Source organism: Melozone crissalis, unplaced genomic scaffold, assembly GCF_028551555.1.
Source record: "Melozone crissalis strain CALT ecotype California unplaced genomic scaffold, PUWL_Pcris_2 ptg000092l_1, whole genome shotgun sequence".
Classification (NCBI taxonomy): domain Eukaryota; kingdom Metazoa; phylum Chordata; class Aves; order Passeriformes; family Passerellidae; genus Melozone; species Melozone crissalis.
The window spans coordinates 271,297-292,400 of NW_026535869.1; the positions used below are offsets into that span (position 1 = coordinate 271,297).

Genomic DNA, 21,104 nt, shown 5'->3' on the forward strand with positions numbered 1-21,104 from the left:
TTGATTATAACAGAATATCAGTAAAGTTCAGGGACTACATTTAACCATGCCTTGGCTGACGGCACAGCTCCCAAGCCTTGCACAGCACAGAGCTGGGGCTGGTCAGCTGCCACTTCCACCACGGCACTCTCAGCTGCTCGGCTCTGGCACAGCCCCGGCTCACGGGCACCACGCTGCAGCTCACAGCCAGATCTCATCACTGCTCATGCTGGGCACTTTGTAGATGCGCCCAGACGCCGGGAGCTGGATAAAACCTGCAGGACAAAGAACTCATTGCCTGTTGGGGCAGCCACGGAGCTCCATGTCTCACGACACATTTTTAGGGCTGCTTGCCCACCTGCTCCCTTACCAAGCTTGCTGCGGACCAGGGAGTTTTCCAGTCCCAGCAGGGCGCTTTCTTCTCCCCTAGCACTGGCTCCTGCATCCTTGGGGGAAGCTGCAGGGAAGCAAAGGAATAAGAGCCAGGACATCTATCCCTCACCCAGACAAGACCCGCAGCCCCACACGTGCTGCACTGGCACGTCAGGGTTTTACCTCCCTCTTCCTGTGCAAGGTCACCGAGGCGCAGGTTGGGTGGCAGGGACCGGGTCTGGCGGGGCAGACGTGTGCCCTGGGGCTGTGGGGGCCCAGAGCTGCTGCACTGGGAGCACTGGCTGCGCGGGCTGGCTCCTGCTTGCCCCGGACCTCGCATGAGCTCAGGCAAGCGACATGCCAGGCAGGCAGCGCAGGAGCCCAGGCTGAGCAGGGCAGATAGGGCCAGGGCTGCTCCGATGGCAACTCCCAGGACAGGCAGCTCCACACGGGCATCCAGCAGACCTGCACCGGCAGTGCAGAGCCATCAGCACCCTTCCACAGGGCCGTTGCACCATGCCCACCCCTCAACAGTTACCTGTGGGCAGGAGGGAGGCAGTGGTGATGCCCACACTGTTGGCTGCACTGATGGAGAGGTTTCCAGCTGTGCAGTTAAGATGGATGTGGAGTGAGTGGTTGGCCAGTCCTGGGTAGCTTGTGGCACCCAGAAGGAGAAACTTGGAGGTGTTAGCCATCACATGCCCATGCTTGTCCATCCAGGTGATGCTGGCAGGTGGGTTGGCTTGCACCAGCACAAAGAGCACCAGGAGAAGGCCAGTGCCCTCAACCTGCTGGTAGTGGGCACCTTCCTGGAGGATCTCTGGCTTATCTGGGTAAAAAACAGGCAGTGAGATGGGGAGGAGGGATGGGGAGAACACAGCTGGGACCAGGCTTTGTCTCACCTGGGTCCAGGAGCACTTGTCTACCTCGTTTGCACAGGACTGACAAGATGCTGCCCTGCTATGGCTGTGGTGGATGCAGGTTATGGTCCTGCCCAAGCTGGATGGGAGCCCCACACACCCTCCCCACATCCCAGTCTGGAGCAGGCCGGCACCGCGGACCTTACACTGCACATTGAGAAGGATGGAGGTGTTGTAGCTCTCACTGGAGGTCGGGATGGTCAGGGAGCAGTTGAGCTGGTGGTCGGAGCGCTGGCCAGTGAAGGTGAGGATGCTGGCAGTGTCTGCAGTCGAGAGGTTCACTTCCTGTTTCTGACCGTTGAGGTACCAGGCCAGCGTGGCACCGGGGGCTGGCCGGGGCACCCAGCAGGTGAAGATGCGACTCTCCCCCTCCTGCAGGGTGCACACCGTTCGCGGCTGCCTCTCAGTGGCGGGGTCCAGTTCCTCCAGTGCTGCCGGAGAGCCCCCCCACATCAGAGCTGTGGCAGGGGTCCTGCTCTGGGCGTCACGCACCGGACCCCAGCAGAGCCTCACCTGCCAAGCAGAGCGCCAGGAGGCTGAGCAGCGGTAGCAGCAGGAGGGCAAGGGCAGCCCCCGGCCAGCCGCTGGCACACCCCATGTTATATCAGCCGTGCTCAGCGCTAGGAGAGGCAGCTAGAGCTGGGACGTGGTGTTCCAGCGCACAGCAGGGTCGGAGGATGTGGCCCAGGCGCACCTTACCTGCAGCATTGCTGCTGCCGTGTGCAGCCCAGTCTGCAGTGCGGCTCCGCGCCCGGGCCCGGCGGGCAGGGCAGTGCATGCGGCGCAGGGGCGGGCCCGGCGCGGCTGCGAGCGCTCGTCCCTCTGGCCGGGCCCCGTCGCCGCCTCCCCGAGCGCGATCGCCGCGCGCAGCCGCGGGCTCGGTGCCGCCGCTTGCCGGGGCTGCCCGGCCGGGACGGGCTGTGCGCGTCCCCACGATTCCCATCTCCCCTCTGCAAGGAAGAGGGCCCAGACTTGCCCCCGCCGCGGCACCTATCTCAGCGGGGCTGTGCACGCTTGGGAATCGCACCACAATGCCTCCTGCAATGCCATGAGCAGAGCCCAGGTGCTGGGAACAGAGGGAGCTTTATTCGGGGTGGAACACAGCGAGACAAACACAGCAAGGTGCTTTGGTGCTTTCCCGTCCCTGGCTGTTAGCCAGAGGGAGGAACAGGAGCTCTGGCACCTGAGGTGGACCTTTTCTGGACGCGTCTGCCTGGGCCAGCTCGGGAGCACGGCTCTACCCAGCCCATCTCCTGCCCGTCTCAGTCGCTCCCGGCCCCATCGGGGTTGCGCAGCCGACCGAGCATCTCGCAGAGCATTTGGTTGCAGAGCGCAGAGTAGGGGTTGAGGAGCACGAGCTGCTGTCGGGCGAAGGCGCTGCCCAGGCGCGCTGCGCGCTCCAAGTCCCGCCGGGCGTCCTCGTCCCGCGCCTGCAGCCGGTGGATGAGGCCGCGCTGCACGAAGCTCTGGCAGGCGGCACGGCCGCGGCCGCGGCTCAGCCGTATGGCAGCGTCCAGGTCCTGCAGGGCACCTGGCAACGAGGGCAGGCGTTGGTAGGGGCTGGGGCTTCCAGGAGACCGCCCGCACCTGCGCTGCTCACCTGCCACGTCCCCGCGCAAACGCAGCGCCTGGGCCCGGTTGTTGTAGCCCGAGGCGCGCTCGGGCAGCAGGCGAATGGCCTCGCTGAACCGCTCCAGGGCCGTGCTGATGTCTCCTGACTCAGCCGCAGAAACGCCCTGCAGCTCCAGCTCCCGCACTTGATCCAGCAGCTCCAACGGAAAAGCTTCCACTGTTGCAGCGCAAACGGGAGACCGTAACTGGGAAGTGGAGGCACCAGGACGACCCACGGGGCCCCGTCCCACTGCCACCCTGCACTCCCTGTCCAGAAGGGAACAGACACAGGACAGGGTGCCGGAGTCCATCCTCAAGCAGGCTCTGCTCCCAGCCTGCAGAGCGTCCTTCCCTGCCCACCTGCTTGCCCTGCGGGGACCCTGCTGGCAATTCCAGGGCGAACCTGATGCAGCATCACTCACCCTCGTCCTGGACATCCTCCTCCTCCTCATCCAACCCTGGGATATCCCCAAAAGGGGTGCTGGGGTTGAAGATGGTCTGCAGGACGGCCCTGTCGTTGGCTGTGGCCATGCTGCCGTGTCACTGCGGCTGCCGCAGCCCAGTTAATGTTCACCCTGCCTTGTCCCGTGGCAGCCTGGGCTGAGGCCCCACCGCCCAGCCGGTGCCCCCGGCAGCGACCCAAGGTCAGGGGCACAGCCGGGGCCGAGGGCTCCGCACTGAACACCCTGTGCAGCCCTGGCGCTGGCCAGGGGCTCCCGGCCCTTGTGAGCGTCCTGGAGAAGCAGCAGCTTCTCAGTTCTCAAGAAGAAATGGAGAGAGCCCTCTGCAGCAATAAACTTGACATGTTTATTAATTAAACTATCACTTAAATAAAAAAAAGTGCATAGAAAATAAACATGTTTAAAAACTCCTTTTTTTTTTACAACTATGTACACTTTTTATTTTTACATTCAGTCTTTTGCAGAGCTTTCAGCATTTTTTTAAACTATTAAAGTATTTCCTTCTTCCCTGTGGCAGGGAGTTAACACTGATGTACTTTAGACACGTTTCCTCTTTTTTTAAAAAAACCCAAAAACCAAAGCCAAAAAAACAAAAAAAAACAAACAACCAGTAGATTGGAAGAACACAAGAAAAAAAACTTTTGTTATACATGATAAGTTGTCAAGAAATGTATTTCTAGAACATAACCTTGCCTTTGCAGAGCTTTTTTTTTTTTTTCCTTTTTTTTTTTTGTTTTTTGAAACAATTATTCACCTATCTGTAGTTACTAAAGAGACTGTAAGTTCAATAAAAGAAACACCACAAGTATAGTTCTCGGCCGATAGACGAAGCTACTGTACCTTGTTAAAAAGATACCAGGAAAGCACAGAGCACATTTTTCCCTATATGTAGGTGGTACCCCAACATTCATAACCAAAACGAGAGGAAGGAAAGGAAGAAACCAAGTTGTACAAGTACTGACTGTAACAAGAAGGGCCAGGAAAAGCCAAACCGCCTGCTCCCAGCTTCTGGCCCTGGCTGCCAGCGGGGAGTGAGCAGCAAGGCTTTCCTGGAGCTGTGAGCAACTGTAACACAATCCTTATCTATAGTGTTAAAGAGAATTAAAAGCCATGAACCGATACTGAACTAGGCTTCATTACACGGTGCATTACTATATTAGTTCCTATATATATTGTATTTATAGTTATAAAAAAATTTGCAAGTGTTGAGAGTGGACCAGTGTATGGGTGAATGGCATGATTCTGCACAGACCGTCCTGCTGAAGAACTTGGTATTGCTTTGAAATGAAAGAAAACCAGAAAAAAAAAGATACCCAGCCCTTTGCAATGACCCGCTTCTCCTTAAAAAAAAACCATGTCGGTTTGTACAAAAAAACCCCAAAAACGCCCTAAGGTTCCTTTTTTAGTATTTTCAGATACCATGATCTGCGTCAGTCCTTATAAAATATACATTCATACACGGGGAGCGGGGCGCTCCTGGGCAGCCCGGGCGAGGCAGGCAGGCTCAGCCGCCCGGTGCCCCCCGAGCCCCGGGGACAGACGGTTCCACTGGCCACAAGGGAATAGCAGCAACGCGGGCACCGCTGCCCGGCCGGGCCCGGGCAGGAGGGGGCTGGCACTCGGCTCTGCGGCCCCGAGGCACAGCGCTCCCTCCGCCTCCTTCCCCCGCTCCCCACGCGGGGCGGCTCCGGGCAGCGCTCCCCCGGGGAGCCTCCTCCTGCAGCCAGGACATCGGGGAGCGAGGGGCGAGAAAGCGCAGCTGAGCTCTGGGATAAACCAGGGGCTTTGCCACGGCGAGGGCTATGCCCCCGCCCCGCGTCAGAAACGGAAGGAAAAGGGCCAAGAGCGGCTGTGCTCCGGGCCACGGGGCCCAGATCCCCCGGGTGGGCGCTCTCTGGGCTCCTCAAAGTATGTGCGTTCCCAAACTGTCAGTGCATCAAATCATCTCAGTAACAAATGCAGCCTCAACGTGACTTTGCTTTCAACAGTTACCAACAAATTATCCTCACACAGTGCAATAACAAAAGGAAATCGGCAGGTTCTGAACCTCCGAGCGCTGCTGTTCCTTCTCAGGGCAGAGGAAGAAGTCTCAAGACCAGAGAGGAGTGGATGGGGATGCCCCTCTGAGAGACCCGGGGAGTCAGCAGGCACTCCCCGTCCATTCCCCACCGACTGCCAGTGCCGGCTCAGAGCAGCCCTCGGATACATCAGCTCCAGGAAGAGTGGCTCCTGTAACAACTGCAATCTAACCACCAGGAAAGCTCGGAAAAGCATTCTGCTTTCCCTTCTGCACAGAAAAACCCATCTGCCTTTGAAGGACAGACTGTGGCAGGAGGTGTGTGTCTCAGACTGGCCCCCCAGCAAAGAGGTATTGAGTGTCACGTCTCATCCTGTCTTGCTTTTCTTTTTTAAACCCTTGCAGGATACCAGCACGGGCAAGGCAGAATCAAACTATCTGCCCGAGTCACACACTGTCCTCCCACAGAGCGAAACTCATACCATGCTGGGCAGCTCTCCCTCCTGCCCCGTCCTTATGGGCAAATACAGTTTAAGGTCCAGTCAACCCTCCCGGAGACAGTTACTAAAGTCAAAAAGGCAGAACAAGAGTAGAAAACAAAACTAAAGCAACCCCCCCACTGGAGAAAGGCTCAGACTGTGTCCAGCCAGGTATTTCCTAGAACCATCCTATGAAAATAAAAAAATCATTAAAAAGAGATTCTCTTAAATTAGGATAATACCACTGTAAAAAGCCTCGTCATAAGTGCTTTCCCCTATGAAGTGCTTCTCATAGAAAAATATACAAAATATATTTACATTTATAAAACCTTAAATACTAAACTGTAAACAGAACAGAGCAGAATCCAATGTTGTCACTGTCAGGCTTGGGTCTCTCATTTGTCTCTCTCTGGTTTTGCTCTGAGGCACAGGGCAGATCCCACAGGGAGGAGGACTCACACTGCTCCAACCAGGACAGCGGTGTCCCTCAACCTGCTCAGAGCTGGCCTGGTTCCTCACCCACTGTGCCAACGCCTCCTGCGTTTCCTATGCGTTTCAGGATGCTGCGGGCGAGGCCAGCTGGCACTTGGCCTTGCCTTTGCAGAGAACTTTGGCTCCGTTTTGGTGTCCTTCTGTGTTTTCTGGGGAACACAACGTGACTACACCCAGACGACTGACCATGACAGGCTGCAGGGCCACTCTCCTGCCTGCCCCCAAAGGCCTGGGACACCGTGGCAGGGCAGAGCAGAGCGGGTGCCTTCACACCAGTCCTTCCCAGCTCCTGCTCCACAGCGGTGAGCGCCCAAGGCCGGGCTGGCTCGCGCTCCCTCCGCTCTCTAGAGACCTCAGTTCCTCGAGACACTGCTGGCTGGCTGTGCCAGGAGCTCGCTGGACAGAGGAGGAACCCAGCCGCTGGAGACAGGACCCAGAGGACTACCTCCCTCCCACGTGGCCCAGAGGGAGCGCTGGTGAACGGGAGCCTTTGCTAGCAAAGATTTACAGCGCTCCAACTGTTGGCACAAGCCCTCCTTGCCAAAGAACACCAGGAGTTCCCCTGCTCTCAGGCAGGGATTTCAGAGCAATATGTCAGCCAAACTCTTCTTGTGTCTAGTTGTGGGCTGCTCTTTCCTGCTCTCCTCAGGAGCAGCCAAGCCAGCCCCCCGCACACCTGCTCCCACTCACACATAGTGTTTTGCAGACATGCAGTCCCTGGGGGCTGCTGGCAAGGCACAGGCCTTCTCCCCAGGAGGCAAGCTCAAATACTGCACTACCCAACCACTGACTCAGCCCTAGGAAGGAGAGTTCTGGCCAGGAGACGGAGAGGGACACGACCCACGACTGCTGCCCTGTGCCTGGGCCTGGGGTGACCTCCCCTCTCCTCTCCCACTCATTAGCCCCATGCTGAGAAACAAATATGGGGGCGGGGGGAAATGAGAATAGCAAAAACATAACCATGCTGATCTTCTCCAGCCGCCCATGTCTCTCACAAGGGTGAGTGTGCACATGCGAGACATGAAGATGTGGACTCGGACAAACACAGCCGCCAGTCTCAGGTCCCTGAGCCCAGTCCATCTTCACTCCTGCTTCTGGCCTCTCTGTCCCATCCCAGTGGCCGGGAAGGGGCTCACTCCAAGCTTTGGTTCACCCCAGGCCCTGCAGGGCTCACTTGCAGCTGATGGAAGTTCTAGTTTAAAAACTTCCTGCACTTCTTGGCACCGCAGTTACAGGGCAGTTTGTTGCTGGCGTCTTCAATGGGGAACTTATAGTCATAAGTGAGCTCTTCCCCTCGGTAGATTTTGCGCATGGCGAAGATGACAATGTGTTTCTGGCCATCGATGTTGATGACCCGGGAGTAGCAGTTGGGCTCGCAGGAGTGGTTGATGAAGCGGGCTGCGTTCCCATGCATGGTGGCATCCACCACCTCGGAGTCATCAATGCGGAACATGTAGCACCCGATGCCCTGCGCGGGGAGGACAGGGGAGGATTAGTGCGGGCAGGGCAGCCCAGCACAGCCGCCCCAGCAGACAGCCCAGCTCTGAGGGAGCGTCTGCAGCCACCATCCACTGGGCCTGACACACTCCTGCCTGAATCATTCCATCCCCACATTCACTGCGACTAATCCCAGACCACAGAAGGGAAAGAGAAGTGCCTCTAAAGCTCCAGCCTCTTAAGCTCCAGCTAGAATGAAAATAGCCCAAGAAATCGGTAAACACAATTTGGGATGTCCCCAACAGAATTTTTATATAGGCCTGTCCTACCTTCACAGCCACTTTTTAGCTCTCCCAAACTCTTTAAGAACATCTACAAAAGCCCAAAACTCACCTTACTGTCGTAGTATTTCTCTCGTTTGTCAGTGAGGATGGAGCGAATGACATTGCCTGAATATTCGATCACCATCTCACCTGCATCGATGTTCCTTTTGCAGAACAGACCCCGGCCGTGGATAGGAGACCTATGCAGTAAGAAAAGCAAATTATTTCAAATGAGACAAGCAAAGCTCAAGAACATCAGATTGCAAAGGCTGCCAAAAACAGGCTGTGGCAAGGACCACTGTTGTACTGTTAATCCTTCTCTAAGGGAACACTAACAAGACCACAACCAGGTCACTCTGCCTACATCCGAGCTATTGCCAAGATAAAGCCAGCAAGGAGCAAGTGGTCTGTGCTGAGGATTACTTTTCAAATACAAAACTTGGGCAGAGAGAAGGAAGAGGGAAAAAAATCTCAAGCCTTCTTTTCCCCTCAGTTTTGCAGTCTGGCTTCACAGAAGGTTTCCAGTTTCCACCTTCCCCTATCCTATGGACAATGGTACCAGAGCAAAACCGTACCTGTAGACACCAACTGCCTCCTTGGAGGTCTTCTTCAAGTGCCGGAAGCGCATGGGCATTGGCAGATCCATACTGGTTGCCCTCCTGGAACAAAGAGGCACAGCTAGGTGATGACCTGTATACGAGACTCTGTGCCATGTATTATCTGGGGCACTTTCCAAGGTGGAGTAATTTATACACTGCACAATTTAGACACTGCAGCCTTCAGATAATACAATCAAAATAAATGCAGTGTTTTCATATATATATCTAAAAGATAATTTCCTTTCTTTCCTCCTCAAATTCTCATCAGATTGTTTTCATTGGCAAGGAAAAGAAGCATTTGAAGGCAGACCAGTCTGGTGGTCACCTTCAGCTGTCACTTCTATTGTTACTGCAGAAGTTACCTCTGTATCTGGCAGTGCTTGACAGCTTTCAGTGTTTAAATACCCCTCAAAGCACACAACCCTTAACGAAGTGTGATCTGCTCATTTTAACATCCCAATGCTATTTTCCCCTTAGAACCTTTAAGCCCTTCTGCATACCGAGCTGATTTCAGCTGCACTTCTTCTTCTTCCTCGTCATTCGGGTTGTATTCTGGTGGCTGTCGGTGTTTAGACGCCAAGAAATTAAACATATCAAATGCAGATTTCCTGCAATTTAAAGAGACCAAAGGGAGTTTGTTTTACTGACTGAAAATAAATGTGGTTGCCACAACAGTCTGACATGTTTACTGTCTCACACCTCCCCTACTCTACCATCCCTTAAAGCCCAGTGCATCAGGGCAGACACAGCAGGTTCTGAGCACCTCCAGTAACAGCCTCAGCCAGGAAAGCTTTGTTAAACCAAAGGGGCCCCGAAGTGGCACAGGAAAATGTGCAGAATTCAAAGATGCTCAACGGTTGATTTTCATGTGCCAGTTTTTAACGTTTATGTGAGAGCTTTAGTGCTGCAGAGGTTTGTTGCTCCTGCCCTGCCACAGCATAAGTTATGGAGCCAAAGAGCCGTTAACCCCAATACTGACAAGGCTCACACTTGCCTCAGGTGGACTTCAGCCCGAGCAGAGCCATGTGGGTTCAAAGGAGGTTCATTAGCCTCCTCTGGCTTGTGAAATCTGAACTTGTAGTTGTGGCAGTGCTTTGCTCCATACAGTTGCTCTATCAGGAACACAACAGTATCATGGATAATCCCCAACATCCTCAAACCGTTCACACCTGGAACAAGAAGTAGAGCACAAGAAACACTAATTATCAGTGCAGACTTGGAGCAGGAAGATACAGCAGCTTGTCACCAAGAGCTGGGACACCACACAGCTGTCACAGCAGCACTGTATTAGCTATTGCATTCTACGTGAGAGTTTCTAATGCTTCCATTGGGAAGAAATTACCCTCCATAAAGCCTGCAGCAGGTTACCTGGAACTGTTGAGAGTCTAAGACCCTCACAGAAAGATCTGTTGGCTCTCCTATGTTCAGCACAGGCTGTTACCTGCAAAGGACAGCTGCTTCAGGCGGGCGTTTGAACGGGCCTCTTGCACCTTGTCAGTCAGAGACTTCCAGGCATCTGCAGCACACACACAGATGACAAATGGTCACGGGGTATCCAAGCACTGGGATACTCATATTTAAATAAACTAATTGGAGAGTACGCAGTTTCCAACTTTCCACAGGCCATAAATTAAGATCCTTGGATCTAATTGCTTTCATTCTCTTGCAAATTCGTATTGGCATAAGGCAGGGTGTTCAGCAATTGGTCTGGAGGAAAAGTCTGGACACCCAATACTCCACTGTGTGATCCACACTGCCTGTTTCTTGACAAACTACAGTTCAACATCATTGGTCAATTGATAAAACAAAATGGGTCAGTGATATATATAATAGGTCACTGAATATACTATATTGCAAAATAAATAATAAAATCCAGACATTATCAGGAACTAGGATTGTTCTAGGGCTGTAAACCAAGAGATTTCTCTTTCTCTTTTTTTAAATCTATAAATAAAGCAAATAAGAGGTCCTCAGAAGTAATAATTTTACTTCTAGTAAGGACAGCTAAAACCAACACTGTGCAGTTCTCACCTTCAATGCTTTCTGCGCAGATCTGAAAACCATCATCACTAGAGATCTCAAAAACCAAACCTTTTTTTGGCTTCTTCTCACCAAGACACTCTTTTCTCTTTTGTTCTTGCTGAAGCCAAAACATAAGAGGGGAGCTGAAAGTGCCCTCTTCTTCCTCGAGAGCTTTTGAGCCTAGAAAAGACAGAAGCCAGCTTGAAGATGGGAATTGGAAAGAACGGTTTTTACACCTGGTGTTCCACGATTGAAAATAACTTACTGACTTGCCTTTTCACCAGCAAATCCAGCCAAGAAAAAAATTCTAGAGTGTTGCAGTAAGAGTGTGAAATCTCAAGTGCTGAAATTCTCACAAACTAAAAACAGAGACAAAACTATTTGTCCAAGATCTACAAATAGCAAACAAACCTTTCCTCCCCTTATAGCATGGGTAACACAAACTAATAGCTCTGACCCTTTTCCTGACAGAATGACAAACACAAAAATCAGATCTTCAAACACCACTTTCCCAGTCCTGAAGAATTCTGAGACTAGGTGTTTTTGAAGAAGTGACATACCTGCATTTTCTTGCTCATTTATTGAGTTCTGTGTTGATTGAGGTTCGGGGACCACAGCTGGTTGCCTTGGGAGAGAAGGAGGAGAACATGGAGAAAAACAGCTAACAACCTGCCTCATTTCCTCAACAACCCTGAGCAGCAGTCTTAGACAGATGCAAGAATCTTTTTCCAGATCAAATGTTCTGACATCAATTCAGTTGGAAATGAACAAACAAAAAGATTCTACTCAGTAGCATTTCTGCTTGCAGCCTGTGTCAGTCTGTGGGCAGCAGCCTAATTCCACACAGCCTGTGACCCGCTCTTGGTGTCAGCCCCACTCAGGATTAAGGTGCAGGCCAACACACAATCAGACACCGCTGAATGAGCATCTCCTCAGCAGGCACCGAGCTTCCCAGAACTACATGCAGCTTAATGCAAAATGATTCCATATTGCATCAAATTGTGACTGTACATTCCCCACTGAAAACTCCCCAGGCATTTTAACTAGGAATGCCAGACTTCCTGCATTCTCCAAACAAATGTCCTTCAGCTCCAGCGAGCAGAACCACACAGAAAGGTCTGTTCAGCCCTTACCCTGCAGACTGCCCATGTGGCTTCTGCAATGGCTGATCTACGCTGGCCGCATCCTGCGCATCTGCCTTCACAGCAGGAGTCCTGGAAGAAAAAGATTTGGGAACACTCAATGTATCTGCCAACCCATGTGTGCCATAAATGAGACTGGAAAGCAGGAATGTATCCACTGGGAGTTGCCAACACGGATTTGGCAGTTCTGCAGAATTACACAACTAACAACAACGGCTTGTAAGATACAGAGAACCAGATCACGCTTCCAGCTCCACATCAGAATCAAAAGTTGCACTTCACAATTTGCCTTGACTTGCACAACTTGCTGGAGAAACTAGTGCAAGATTCTCTCATACTGTTACAAAACCTCAGGGATGAGCAAAATCAAACTCTCCTCTTACCCTGTAACCGAGACCGGGGGTACAGCAACAGCCCCTTTTTCGGGAACGTGAGCTGCAGAAGAACCAGCCCATGCGTGAGAGGTTTTGTGCTTCTTTCCATTCCCTTTGTCTAATAATGGCTGGATTCGTTTGACTTTTGGCTTCATTTTTGTGGCACCCAGCACAGAGCTACTTGCAGACTGCTGCCCAGGTGATGGGGAGCCCCCTGGAGACGCTGAGCTGGCATGCATCACTGATGAGGAAGCCTTGCTTTGTTCGAGTCCGGTATTGTTTGGAACATCGACCAGCTGTGGAAAGCTTGACAACTGCGTGGTTGCTGGAACTGTGCTAAGGTCCAGCTGGGAGGATGCAACCCCCGTTTTGCTGGCTAAAAGCTGTGACATGTGCTGAAGCTGGTAGGAGCCTTCTGGGTCAGCAGTCGACGGAGCGACTGTCATGCCCATTGTCTGTGCTGAGGGTAGAACACAAATGCTTGATGCAGCTGTCATGGCTGCCGTAGACGGAGTCTGAGATGCTCCCAGTTGCGAAAACATCCCAGAACTTGGTGGTAAAGTCATATGCTGCTCCTGAAGACCAAGGCTTTGCTGACTAGCTTTGATCAGGAGGTTGCTTATTGAACCAAGGTCCCCCAATAATCCAGGGCTTGTTAACGTTACTGAACTTTGTCCCAAAACGTGACCAGGAACTGACCCACCAGTACTAGGGGCTGCTGTGGCCTGCATGGATACAACGTTCAGCACTGAGGAACTCGACGTTAGGCCTGATACAGGCCCTGCTGGGAGGTGACTGGCATCTGCACCAATAATGCTGGGAGATGTGCTGACTGCAGTAGTAGTGGTCCCACCTTGTGCGAGCAAAGATGTTTGCTCGAAATACATGACTCCAGACTTTGACCTTTTGATAATATTGGGAACGGTTCTATGGGATGTTGAATTCGCAATGGTTCCCAAGTCCAGGGGGTGGTTAGAAATCTGGGAAGGAGCAAAATTGATTAAGGTCATGTTGGAGACCATATCAGAAGGAGCTATAGCAGAAGGGGTTCCAGAAGGTGCCAACTTCTTGTTCTTCCGTGACTGCAGACGAGATATGGGCCGTTTCTTGCCCAGGGCAGCAGCTGGTGTAGAAGCAGCAGTACCAAGGTCTGTCCTCTGACTAGCTTCAGACACTAAGAGCTGAGGATCAGGAGGTGGCTGCACCCCAATTAGAAGACCTGGTGAAGGACTGCTGATGTTAGGTGGGAAGCCTGTCTGAGCAGGCGTGGAGAAGGGATGTATATGCTGGTGATGGGACATGGGCAGTATACCCTTGCTCGTGGGAGGGAATAATGACTGAGATGGAGGCAAGCTCGGATTCAATCCTGTGGTCAGCGTGAGCCCACTCCCCATGGGCCCCAGCACCGAAGTGTTGGTTTCCATCACACTCTGCGCAGAACTGACAGAAGGTGTTAACTGTATCTTTTGGGTGACACCATTGGGAAGAGTTTGGAGGACGTACAGGGGCTGCATGTTTTGATTAACTACCAGAAGTTTTTCTGCGGCTGGCTTGAGGTGGGGTGGAGTTGTCTGCACCGCAGCGTTGGAGATTTGCGAGGGGCCAGGACTGTCAGTGGAGTTTGGCACATACTTCTGGCTCTGGAGGGGAACAGTGGGTGATACCGGCACCTGGATCCCCGGAGTCCCGCTGTTTCTTGTTAAATCTTGGTTGCTGCCATGTCCTTGCTCGACAGGGCCGCAGGCTGGGCTGGCTATGTGCTCGGCATCTATGTGACCCTGGATGAAGTGATCAGGAGTCATGTGTCCTTCGGGGCTTGGGTCTACCCCTGGACTCAGGAGAGCTGTGTCACCTTCTCCTGAGGCAGATTTTTCTGTGACTGTCACTCTCTTCTCCCCAGACTCTGTGGAAGGCAAGGCAAGCATTGACCTCTCTCCTGAGGAGGGAAGCGAAGACTCTGAAATGACGGCAAGCCTGTTGTGATTTTGGCTGGGCACCGTTGGGCTGCGAGTGGTCAGAACAGAGAGATCAGAAGGAAGCTCCAGTGGCAATTCAAATTGCTCCTCTGCAGATATGGAGGAAGAGACACTGCTGTCCACTGGTTCGGCGGTGGGTAGCTGCTGGGAGAACACCTCAAACAAACCCATATCCTTGCCACGGTTGCTGTCAAGACCTAAACCTTCTCCAAGCGTCAGGAGTTCAGATGACGAGGACTCCGGACTTTCTCCCAAGGCCTGCATAGATGGTGTGTTCTTCAGCACAAAGTCCATGATGTCAGAAGGGAGTATGTTCCCACAGTCATCACTGTTGTTATTGTCAGAGTCGGATTTCAGAAGTTCTGTGTTGAAAGTGTCCAGTAAGTTCTTGTCAGCAGGTGTGCTGGCATGAGCCCTGCGGCCCGTTTCCAACGAGCTCAGCTGCACTTCCAGAGAGTCCTGGCCCTGAGCTTTAACCCTGCTCACAGGATGGCAGTTATCAATCTTGGGGTCGGTCTTGTGGACGGTGGAGCTCTTGGTGACCTTCTCACCAGCTTCTTCAGTTCTGTCCAGCTTTAAGTTCTCTGTCCCATTCTCTTTGCCAGTCCTTTTAGTTACTTGGCTGACTTTTCTGGTTGTTGCTGTGACACTTGTATCACTTTCAGTTCCATCATCCACACCGTCGAGCTGTGAGATTTTTGGAAGATCACACTGCTCCTCCTCCCTGAATAAGCTATGGGATGCGAGCCTCTCCTCTGTGTTTGAGGAAACCACAGTCCTTGTGAAATTGTAGTAGTATAAGTCATCCTCATCTGATGTGCTCAAATCATCTGCTCCATCCACCTGTCCTTCTGCCGACCGCTTCCCTCGCTTCTTGCCCGTTGAGTTACTGTAGAAGGGAATGTCTTCCTCTCCATAGGACCTCACACCATACAGAGGAGTCAATCCAAAGAACATATTGGATCTGGCCCGAGCACTTCTCCTTGGATACCTCCGCTTGTATGAGCCTTCTTCTTGAGCCTTAGCACCATCCTGGAGCATCAAGCTGTTATCTTGAATGGCCAAATTTTCATATGTGTTATTCTGAGATTCCTGTGTCGGTGGTTCATTTGGACTTCCCTGAATTACAGGGTTCTCTTCTGGGCTTTCTGAAGCTGAGGAGGGCTCTGCCAAAGCAGCCAGGTCTGCCCCTGCAGGCTGAGTTTCAGCATCACTTTCCTGCTGTGCATTTTTAGACTGGTTTTCACTTTCCATTTTGAGAGGAGTCAGAGTAACTTTAACGGTGCGTTTCCTGGTTGCCTGTGATTCCTTAGGGGCTGCTTCAGCCTGCACTGCACTCCCCTTAGATGGCCCTTGTGAAGATGGAGACTTATCACCAGCTTTTTGAGCAGGAATATTATTACATAACCTCTGACTAACTTGTTCAGTTGCCAAACCCTGATTGCCAAAGTCTGCTTTCAGTTCATCACTGCCTACTGCCTGACTTGTCTCTGTAAGAGATTTTAGGGAATGCTTTTCTTTAAAACTGTCTTTCATTAACTTTTTGCCTTTGTGACGTTTATCTCTGGGGGCAGTAACTACCTGCTCACTTGCTGCAGGAGATCTATTGTTTACTCCAAAAGCCTTCAAGGTTTTTGCATCCATCTCATCAACCGCAGTTGTTTTCTCTGGCTGTAAAGGTTCCATGTGCTGATCTCTGTCTTTCCTTGGGCCCCTCTGATGCAAAGGTGGAAAGGGTATTGCTTCTTTGGAAGAAAATGATCCTGAACACTCTTGAAAGGTTCCTATTTTATTCATTTCCATGGCTGATGAACTGGTTGGCTGAGTAGACACTTTGGCGCTTCCTCCAGAAACAAAAGTATGAGACAAATAATCTGGGTCCTTTGAGGCTTTGATTTTCTCTCCCTTAGAAGGTGCACCTTTGGCTACTAAATCTGAACTGCTGGAATGTTTCCCTTCTGTAGACTGAGATGCATCCAGCTGGTAAGTTTTATTTCCAGTTGTAGCCACTGTTTTCTGGGAGCCTGAACTGGTAGAGCAACTTTGAACTGGAGCACTTGGAGGGCCTGTGCTTACTGACCCCACAAAGCGGTCACTACTTTTGACAGTAGGTTCATATTCTGAAGAGGCCCCCGTGCTGGAAACTGAAGACACACTGTGCCTGGAGTAAGTGTTCCCAGCTCGTGTAGGGGAGATCATCCGGAGTTTTGATTGTTGCTGTGACAGAGAGGAGGTGCTGTGTCTCCGAGAACCAATGCTCTTCAGTCCTGAGGACAGCAAAGGATCTCCCACTGTCACTATTTCATGGGTCACTGGGGTAGGACTTCCTAAGAAACAAAGGCAAGACAGACCGTCAGGTGATCTTAAAACTTCACAATGAATGCACATCCAATTCCTTCAGAAAAAACACTAGAAATTAAAGCCCAGCAAAACCTTTTCGCCAAACAACATCAACACACAGTGTTTATACTTTAGATAGATGTTAAAAACCTGATACCTTCAACCAGAATTCAGCAAGCTTATATTTTAGGGTTTGGTATCTCAACATCAGATGTGAATTTTCAACATCAGTTTGAAGAAAACGCTAGTCAGAAACTGCTGAATTACACCACCAGATTTCTGATTCTCTCTGGAAAAATACTGAGATATTAAGTCCCTAACAGGTACTACAATGTTTTGGGCTCACTATTACTATAAGGTGCAAATCCTGCCTCTTCTTCATCCCAACGGAATGTTTGTTTTAGTTGTACATTTCTCTGCAGGCCATCTCTACTGTGAATTGTTAGAACTTCCCCTCCTCAGCCTATTGCCATTTCACTGCTTTCTCTAGAAACAGTAAACTGAACACCTCATTCTGAAAGAAGCCAAGAAAGACAGGAACTAAACCAAAAATATTACCACGATAAACCTCAATCAAAATCAGCAGCAGCAGAAATACCTGCAGAGGGTAACGGCCGCGAGCCAGGAGACCTCTGTGCGGAGGGGTAACTCGGCACCCTGATCCTGGGACCCTTTGAGACCACTGGATAGTAACAGGAACTAGAGGTCTGAGAATGCAAGGGACGATCTGGTGACGGTGGGTTTACAATTTCAGGTGTATTTCGGGTGTCTTTCGGTAGAATTTCTGTTGTTGTACAAAAGGGAAACAACAGTATAAGCCATCACTGAGCCCTAAAAGCTACGATCTGATAAAGTATATATTACTATCACGTTCCACTTGGAGAATCAGGGTATTTGTTAAATAAACACAAAGTCAAAGATCTGACATCAGATAATGTCTGCTTTCTTCTTGTAAGAAGATTTTCAAATATTTGTAGCAATTGCTCATCTTACACATGAAATTCCACTATATATTTATAGAGTTTAAGATTCTATGTTAACAATGACAACGACTAGAAACGTTTTAAAAACTTTTCACAGCTTTACCCTGGATACAAGTAAGTAATTTGGAAACACAGAACCACAATATAACTCTTCAACATTGTATTGAATAAACCCCATATCACAGACCAAACACAGTCTGAAGTTTTAGATCAGTAGAAGATTCCTTGAGTTGTAGACTAGAAACCATCCCTGCAGCAGTGTTTGTTTGGCTCAAGTTTTCAAAGCAGTATATCCAGGAGCTTAAAGTCTTGAGATGCTGTAACATGGAAGCCTGAATTGGATTCTAGCCCAAATTTAAGAGATTTGGTTTAAGAGATGCACTATGGCAAAACCATACAGAGAATATACTTCTATGAAGTCCTTAAAAGATTACCTGTAAGGGGAACTGGGCTATGGGCAATAGTTCTATTATCATCATGCTCTACAGTGCTGTTGATGTCAGGTTCCACGACTGGAGGTCGGCACTCCATGATCTTGCAGGTATACACACAGCGCTTCCTGGCATCTGTTGTGCTCCAGTACACCCTGGAGCACCTGGAAGATAATTCAAACAAATCTAATTTACTCAACAGCTCAGTAAACCTTATTTCTGCTTTAAATTCTCCATTTCTCAAAACTACATTGGCCAAAGCCCTCCTGGCAGAACACATTGCACACCCTTAATCAGAGATTCCTCAGCAGTGTAGGAAAAACTACAGTCAATTTTCCCATATGTTACCTCAGTGCTTGCTTGACATGAAATGTACTGAAAGACACTGAGTCTTGAAACAGCTTATACTCACTGATAGCCGATGGGAAACAACTTATCTTCACAGTCTGAGAGGTCATTCAGAATTCCTAAGCAGTCTATTGTCATTGAACCTGAGCAGAGAGAGGAACATATCTGTGAACCAGATTCCAGCACCAAAGGTGGATCAAGCATCCAAAGACTAGATCATACCAATCATCATGTGGATGTTCTCTGGTTCCAAGCCACTAAGAAATTTTCTTCTCAAACTGATCCCTTCAAAGTCCACAAAAACTCTCCTAAGGACTTCAAACCCATTCTCAGGAACCACCTGGAACAAGAACCAACAAAACTACTTGTTAATTAAAGGAACCACCACACGCATGCTATGTAGTTTGTCCTACTCGAACCTTATTTTGGTCTTTTGGTTTTTGAACTACCACACAGCACCAAACTTGCCAAACTTCCCCAGGCCACTTGTATTACTGGCTTCTTTTTAAGACCAACGCGGTCCAGTCCTTGTTAGCAAGAAACACATTCAACATAAACTTCTAAAAAGTGCTCATAGTTACAGGCTAGCCCCACCTTCAGAGAGCGAGGCAGAGTGAAAGAAGAATCTTACCTCTCCTTTGATCAAGTCACGATGCCTCTGGCAATAAACTTTCTTATCATCCAGAAAGACACAGTTCTTGACTCGTGAGCACATGAAATGATAGTTACTGGTGCAGGAAGTGAGGCAGCAGCCTACTGTGGCGCCTGACTTCTGGCAGAACTCACATCTCTGCAGAAGCAAAAAAGAAAAAACCAAAAAATTAATCTCTTCTAAAACCAGACCACCATTGCTGTTTTCAGTTGGGGTTTTTTGGCACAGACAGAAGTTTAGAGTAATGCTTGATCTCCCGCTTCATTGCTGCTCCATTTCACTACAGTGACTCACGCAGACAAGCGAGAGACATGGAGGAGGAGGCGAGAGGAAGAATTATTCCTCACATGGAACAACTTTTTAATTTGTGGACTAGTTCTTCCAGGCCTTTCCCAGACCTTCCTGCTTGTGCTTCACATCCAGTCCTCACATTTGTAAGCTTCACTTGGTCTCCATAATATTTCTGAACTGAGCAAGGATAAATAACTTTCCAAATATCTTCAGTCAGTTCTACTCCACATAGTGTTAAAAAATATTGCAAGGCAAGGACAGAGAAGAACAAATGCACACAAGCCATCTTTTAGCTGCGCTCCCATCCTGGATTCCAAATCAGCATGAAGTTTAATAAAGTGTTCTTTGCTTGTACCCACCAGCTGCTTTCCCCGGATAACAGCCATGTGCACATTTTTCAGAGAACCATCATCATCTTCAAACACTTCTGCTGACCACAAAGCACAGTTCACATGTGTCCATTCATTTTGGCCAATATAGAGAAGACGTCCAGCATCCTAAATAACAGAAGGAAATGCTCTCTTCAGATGTTCCTGGGGACACAACATCGCACAAAACCCATCCAGAACTCCTCCAGAAAGGGGAACGGGGCAGATACTCACGTTAGCACTATCATCACCGTATTTCAGGCACAATGCACACTGCCTGTTGTCTTCCACATCTGGAGGTGGGTTCAGTTCAGGACTATCCTCTCTGCTTCTGTCAGAGCCTTAAGAGTTAAAAGAGAGAACAATATTGAAATTCAGGGCAGCAAAAATTCATCTGGACAGATTGTCAGTATGTGAACACAGTAGAAGAGTTTCCAATAGCAGCCTGGAAACCAAAGGACATGTCAGCCTCTGCACAACCTTCATTCTGGGGGGAAAAGAGGTGGGTGCAAAAGCATTCTTGGGTCCAAGCTCGGCTCAGAAACATCTCATATGTTACTGCCTCTGAATGATTTCAGGTCACAGAGGTCTCCAAGACAGCTGCACTTCTGGGTTCGAGATTGACAGTCCTGACAGTCAGTTCTCTTACCAGAGATGGGGGGTGTAGGAGGATGCAGAGGAGTTGGTGAATCTGGCTCTCCAGGCCCTCTGAGTTTTGGAGCTGGAATGATTTTCTTCATCAGAGGGGGCTGTTCAGTGCGGTTGTTCTCTTCACGCTCCTGCCACTGAGCATAGTTATGGTCGAGCGATGGGGGCAGCACCGCATTCGGCAACATACCGCTGCTGAGATGAGCAAGGGGTCAGCGTCACACCTGGCTACGCCCTGCCTAGCTGACATCCACCCCCCAGCAACAACTCCGTTAATCACCTACAGCCCACATATGTCCCCCACCAGTCACATTTTAAGGTATGTGATGCGGCTGTTTGCTTCTTCGAAGGGTAACAGATGCAGGAGGGCTACCCCAAATGGGGCTGTGAGAAGGAGAGGGAAGGAAGGTCAGGATTGACAAGCCAACACACAGTACACCTAGTTCTAATTAAGAACTTTGGTTACTCTGCTTAAAATAAAGAAGTGTGTACAAAACATGGGAACGGGATTACTGCGTAACTTCTTAGGGGAAAAAAAAAAAGGAAAAGAAGAAAGGAAAACCAGAAATTCCAACCCCGCAAACAGGCTCTTTCAATAAGTTTTGCTTGGCCAGCTGGCAAACGGCAGGGCGCCGCAGTTGGATACAGAACAATTACTTACTTGCTTGTTACTTTATTTGGCTCCCAAAATCTGGACTTTTTTACACTGAACCACGGAAAAACACGCTCCATTTGCTAAAGGAAAAAACATCCCATTAGAAAAGTTAGACAACATACCAAAAACTTCAAAGATGTTCAGCCAAGATGTACTGTAAATGCACAACTAGTAACATTTCATT

General features: G+C 50.1%; 3 protein-coding genes across 7 annotated transcripts in view; all 3 read right to left on the reverse strand.

Annotated features, from left to right (window-relative positions):
* Window positions 1-115: 115 nt before the first annotated feature.
* On the reverse strand, window positions 116-2,085 carry TMEM25 (transmembrane protein 25). 2 transcript variants are annotated; one of them, XM_054291459.1, is made up of 6 exons: window positions 1,971-2,085; window positions 1,418-1,702; window positions 890-1,180; window positions 535-816; window positions 350-436; window positions 116-254 (listed from the first exon to the last, which is right to left on the reverse strand). In XM_054291459.1, exons 1-6 carry the CDS (start codon window positions 2,047-2,049, stop codon window positions 181-183), a joined length of 1,098 nt encoding a protein of 365 aa, XP_054147434.1. In that variant the 5' UTR covers window positions 2,050-2,085; the 3' UTR covers window positions 116-180. The 2 variants fall into 2 exon arrangements, with proteins under 2 accessions (XP_054147434.1, XP_054147433.1); XM_054291458.1 differs by having other exon boundaries at window positions 1,785-2,055.
* A 239-nt stretch (window positions 2,086-2,324) lies between these two features.
* On the reverse strand, window positions 2,325-3,484 carry TTC36 (tetratricopeptide repeat domain 36). Of its 3 annotated transcripts, none has more exons than XM_054291517.1 (3): window positions 3,305-3,484; window positions 2,872-3,054; window positions 2,325-2,802 (listed from the first exon to the last, which is right to left on the reverse strand). In XM_054291517.1, the coding sequence occupies exons 1-3, from the start codon at window positions 3,411-3,413 to the stop codon at window positions 2,534-2,536; spliced, it is 561 nt and encodes a 186-aa protein (XP_054147492.1). In that variant the 5' UTR covers window positions 3,414-3,484; the 3' UTR covers window positions 2,325-2,533. The 3 variants fall into 3 exon arrangements, with proteins under 3 accessions (XP_054147492.1, XP_054147491.1, XP_054147490.1); XM_054291516.1 differs by having other exon boundaries at window positions 2,872-3,060; XM_054291515.1 differs by having other exon boundaries at window positions 2,872-3,390.
* A 1,546-nt stretch (window positions 3,485-5,030) lies between these two features.
* Window positions 5,031-21,104, reverse strand: part of KMT2A (lysine methyltransferase 2A) — a 38,544-nt gene continuing 22,470 nt past the window's right edge. The window contains exons 18-36 of one of the 2 annotated variants that reach the window (XM_054291393.1): window positions 20,927-21,000; window positions 20,267-20,460; window positions 19,852-19,958; window positions 19,609-19,746; window positions 18,938-19,096; window positions 18,529-18,646; window positions 18,371-18,449; window positions 17,962-18,122; window positions 17,143-17,328; window positions 12,238-16,531; window positions 11,846-11,926; window positions 11,273-11,337; window positions 10,722-10,892; window positions 10,132-10,206; window positions 9,685-9,859; window positions 9,191-9,298; window positions 8,667-8,750; window positions 8,162-8,291; window positions 5,031-7,799 (exon numbers count right to left, since the gene is read on the reverse strand). In XM_054291393.1, the coding sequence (XP_054147368.1) occupies window positions 7,524-7,799; window positions 8,162-8,291; window positions 8,667-8,750; window positions 9,191-9,298; window positions 9,685-9,859; window positions 10,132-10,206; window positions 10,722-10,892; window positions 11,273-11,337; window positions 11,846-11,926; window positions 12,238-16,531; window positions 17,143-17,328; window positions 17,962-18,122; window positions 18,371-18,449; window positions 18,529-18,646; window positions 18,938-19,096; window positions 19,609-19,746; window positions 19,852-19,958; window positions 20,267-20,460; window positions 20,927-21,000 (6,675 nt within the window). In that variant the 3' untranslated portion in view covers window positions 5,031-7,523. The remainder of the gene's footprint in view (window positions 7,800-8,161; window positions 8,292-8,666; window positions 8,751-9,190; window positions 9,299-9,684; window positions 9,860-10,131; window positions 10,207-10,721; window positions 10,893-11,272; window positions 11,338-11,845; window positions 11,927-12,237; window positions 16,532-17,142; window positions 17,329-17,961; window positions 18,123-18,370; window positions 18,450-18,528; window positions 18,647-18,937; window positions 19,097-19,608; window positions 19,747-19,851; window positions 19,959-20,266; window positions 20,461-20,926; window positions 21,001-21,104) is intronic. The other variant, XM_054291394.1, reaches the window with a different exon arrangement.

What these genes read in the sequence shown, in the direction of transcription:
- TMEM25 (XM_054291458.1), bottom strand. Translation starts at nt 1,869, where the DNA reads ATGGGGTGTGCCAGCGGCTGGCCGGGGGCTGCCCTTGCCCTCCTGCTG. An exon ending in CCTTGCACAGGAAGAGGGAG is followed by an intron (nt 437 to 534) that starts GTAAAACCCTGA and finishes GCTTCCCTGCAG; the next exon opens with CTTCCCCCAAGGATGCAGGA. An exon ending in CCTGGTCCGCAGCAAGCTTG is followed by an intron (nt 255 to 349) that starts GTAAGGGAGCAG and finishes TTTGTCCTGCAG; the next exon opens with GTTTTATCCAGCTCCCGGCG.
- TTC36 (XM_054291515.1), bottom strand. Translation starts at nt 3,334, where the DNA reads ATGAGGAGGAGGAGGATGTCCAGGACGAGGGTGAGTGATGCTGCATCA. An exon ending in TTTGCGCGGGGACGTGGCAG is followed by an intron (nt 2,803 to 2,871) that starts GTGAGCAGCGCA and finishes CCTCGTTGCCAG; the next exon opens with GTGCCCTGCAGGACCTGGAC.